Source organism: Anoplophora glabripennis, unplaced genomic scaffold (genome assembly GCF_000390285.2).
Source record: "Anoplophora glabripennis isolate ALB-LARVAE unplaced genomic scaffold, Agla_2.0 scaffold514, whole genome shotgun sequence".
Taxonomy (NCBI): Eukaryota; Metazoa; Arthropoda; class Insecta; order Coleoptera; family Cerambycidae; genus Anoplophora; species Anoplophora glabripennis.
The window spans coordinates 36,540-40,036 of NW_019416592.1; the positions used below are offsets into that span (position 1 = coordinate 36,540).

At 33.6% G+C, this 3,497-nt stretch overlaps 1 protein-coding gene across 1 annotated transcript; it reads right to left on the reverse strand.

Moving 5' to 3' along the window:
- Positions 1-251: 251 nt before the first annotated feature.
- On the reverse strand, positions 252-3,139 carry LOC108912156 (farnesol dehydrogenase). The gene is made up of 4 exons (XM_018717326.2): positions 2,979-3,139; positions 2,279-2,740; positions 529-681; positions 252-374 (listed from the first exon to the last, which is right to left on the reverse strand). Exons 1-4 carry the CDS (start codon positions 3,084-3,086, stop codon positions 306-308), a joined length of 792 nt encoding a protein of 263 aa, XP_018572842.1. The 5' UTR covers positions 3,087-3,139; the 3' UTR covers positions 252-305.
- Positions 3,140-3,497: the final 358 nt, after the last annotated feature.

The following is a 3,497-nucleotide window of genomic DNA, read 5'->3' on the forward strand; positions in this document are numbered from 1 at the left end:
TTTTTTCTTTGGAGTTTGGAGTTTCTTTGGAGGAAAGAATTGTATTGTAAACAATTGATTATTTGGTTAAGTGTGGCGATACAAGGTCGGACTAAGTTTCCCGTAATAATTCTTAACTAATTTTCTGGAACACGACAGTTTAGACATTAATGCTTAATGAAAGTTGTTTATTTTCATGTCCTCCATTTTCCCCTCTGAACGATTATTTCAGAAAAAATATAATCAACTACCAAGCCTCAAGGCTTAAGAAATAGACTAATAGCAATATTTATTTAACAATTAGTTATAACGAACTTACACATACATTATGTACTCTTTGGTATGAAATCAGTAAGTTTAGGTTCAATCACAGCCCTCACTGTAAGTTCCTGAATCTGAAAAAAAAAAAGAAAATATACCTTTGATTTGAGACTAAACAGCCAAAGCTGCAATTTAGTAAAGATACTTCTAATGACCAATCACATCGTATTTGGGCAATGGTCAAGTGTAACGAAGGAAAGGACGATTTAACTTGAAAAAAAATGTTACCTGCACGTGGGGTGGCGTCGACAATGCGTAGACCACAGCATCAGCAATATTGTCAGCTTCGATCATTTGCTTATCATCAATAAACTTTTGCATCAAATCCTTCATATTATTATCTTGTCCTATTTCCGTAGCCACTGGGCCTGGACTGAGGTTCTTAAATAATAAAGTTGTTTTTAAAAACGTAGAAAAATGTTATTAAAAAAAATATTATATTTCCATCGAAGGGTAAATATTGTTCACAACTAAATTAACAAGAAAACATAATGCACACAGTAAGAGAAAGCAAAAGAAATAAAAATAAACACACAATACATTCAATATATACAATACTGTGCAAAACCATACTTATCGTATCACCTTCGACGTCACCTGTTACATAGGTGTTGTATAATAATGAAAACGTAATATGGACAAACGCTTAGGTGGGGAATTCTGGAAGGAAGCCTAAATAGTGGAAGGGAGAACAGGGTAGAGATGGGAGGAAGACGATCGACGGGCAGTGTGGCAAAATAGTGAAAAATCAAAGTGTTTAACCCGTATTAATTAGCAGGTAATATTATTTAAGTACTTTGTTGTTAATTGTTCTATGTAATCTTATTATTGTGATGGTTATAGATGTTTCATGATAATAATTCTTTGTATGTTTAGCCTTCATTGCTTTATGCTCAAGGGCATATATTTTTCTAAGGTAAAATTGTTACAATTATTATTAACGATTGCTCATTATTTATTACATGTTAAAATATATGCATATTGTCGTGACTGCCCAGATATTGCAATAACAACTCCTTTGTTTCACATTTAACTCGTTTTGTCACGATTACATTGTTCCGAAAACAAATAATAAAACGTTTCTTGTGCTCACTTTATGTCGTACGCATATAAGAGCCTTGTTGAATTTACTAACATTTTCGCCCGTGAGGAATGAATCTGTAAAAAGAATAATTAAAAACAAAAAAATAATTGCTAAAACAGATCTTCCGAAATCTCAACTCATAGCTGGATTGCCTCCCGTATGGGACTCCAATACATTCCGGCCCTACCGGCTAACTAACACCAAACCTATTCAGTTTTACTTGGAAGTGTGTATATCTAATTCGAGTGAGTTGATATTTAGTGAGACATTAAATAAATCGGGTGTTATTCATTATTAGCAAAGGATCTTAATTTATGCATTTTGTTAGCGGTTGTTTTGTATTTATGTTTGGGTAGTTAGAGCAACGATCGTGGGTTTCTCTGCCATGCTCTTTCCCCACAGGAGCTCTAGGTGTGCCTGGCACTCTCATTTTATGTTAAATGGTTGTTAATGTTTTTGTTGTTCTTTCTATTTGTCACATGTTTAATTTTAAGACTGTTGTACGTAAATAATAAAATTAGGTGTATTTACTCTGCTTTTGTTTTATAAAATTAAACCACACTTCCCCTCTTTAAAGTTAGTAGCCAGCGCCTTTTCGTTAATTAGAAATAGATGTATACAACGTAGGTATTCCTTATGACGTTTACATATTTTTGGCCACAACTACGTTTATTTTTTTTTTCGATCGAACCCGGGCTGTTATACTACAATACAAACAATACATACAATACATACAATACATACAATGCATACAGTACATACAGTGCATACAATACATACAATACATACAATACATACAATACAAACAATACATACAATACAAGACTGTACTAACAAATAATAACAAAAACTGAGTGATCCAGAAGGCAATTTAATTTGCTTGAAAATTATTACCGTAATTTTTATTTTCGACTTCATATTAAGGAGTTCCAATCGCAAAGTTTCCGCTAGGGCAGTCACAGCGAATTTGCTGGCAGGATACACATTTAATCCCGGAAAATCGATCACTTGGTGGCCTGCGATACTGTTGATGTGGATTATGTGTCCGTTTACGTTGTTCGCCTTCATATCTCTTATGGCTTCCCTCGTAGCTATGCACAAACCGAGGACATTAACATTAAAAATGTTTTTCCAAACCTCAGTGTCTCCATCTGTAAGATTTGTCTGTCCAACTATTCCAGCGTTGTTGATGAGGATGTGGACCGGGCCTAAGTTTTCCTTGACCCATTTGAAGGCGTTTAGAATGTCTTCTTCTTTGCTTATGTCTGTTTTTAAAGGGTATAGTTTGCCTTTTTTTCCAGAAAGTTTTTTGGCTAATGCCTCCATGCGATCTAGTCTTCGAGCTAACCCGACAACCTTTTTCAGAAAAAAAAATAGGGCAGTTATTTTTTACATTTGTTTTCCTTTACCAAATTAAGAAAAAATAATATTAATACATCGGAAGATTATTACGAGTACATTACGAAGAAGCAATATTTTAAAAGGCATGTCTTATTTAGTAGATAGTACCTTTTATAAATGCTACCAAATAAATAATTATTAGTTCGATAATTTAAAAGTTGCTAATCGTATATAACCAATTTAATTTACTTACCTTAACTCCCTGTTTCACCAACTCCTCTGCAATAGCAGCCCCAATACCAGAACTAGCACCCGTGACTACGGCCACTTTGCCCACCCAACGATCCATAGACAGCACCATTGTAATCTTGTAATCTTGATTTGAATCACTTGCTACAAATGATCGAAAATATATATTCTGTCTATTTATATCATCAGTGCTAATAATCGGTAGGAGTGGGTCACTGTCAAGTGATTATTCGATTTAGGATATCTATGTCGTCATTTTAAAAGAATGATAGGCAATTTTAACGAGTATGACTATTTATGTTACAGATTATCAAATAGATAACTTCTGTCATTTTTTCATATGCATTCTTTTTCTAAAATCTAAGTAGTATAATATATCGTACCAGCTATACAAGAATTTCTGATTAAAAAGGAAACTTACATGTGTATTTTGTTTATGGCCTTGCTGACGGTAATGTATCTGAATTCTGAAGCATAAATGCCCTCAACGAGTTTTAAGTGTGTCGATGCAACATAAAAACAA

Bases quoted from the DNA above. Each gene is read 5' to 3' on its own strand.
- LOC108912156 (XM_018717326.2), bottom strand. From the start codon at position 3,086: ATGGTGCTGTCTATGGATCGTTGGGTGGGCAAAGTGGCCGTAGTCACG. The intron at 2,741-2,978 runs GTAAGTAAATTA...TTTCTGAAAAAG, and splicing joins TGGTGAAACAGGGAGTTAAG to GTTGTCGGGTTAGCTCGAAG. The intron at 375-528 runs GTAACATTTTTT...TTTTTTTTTCAG, and splicing joins CGACGCCACCCCACGTGCAG to ATTCAGGAACTTACAGTGAG.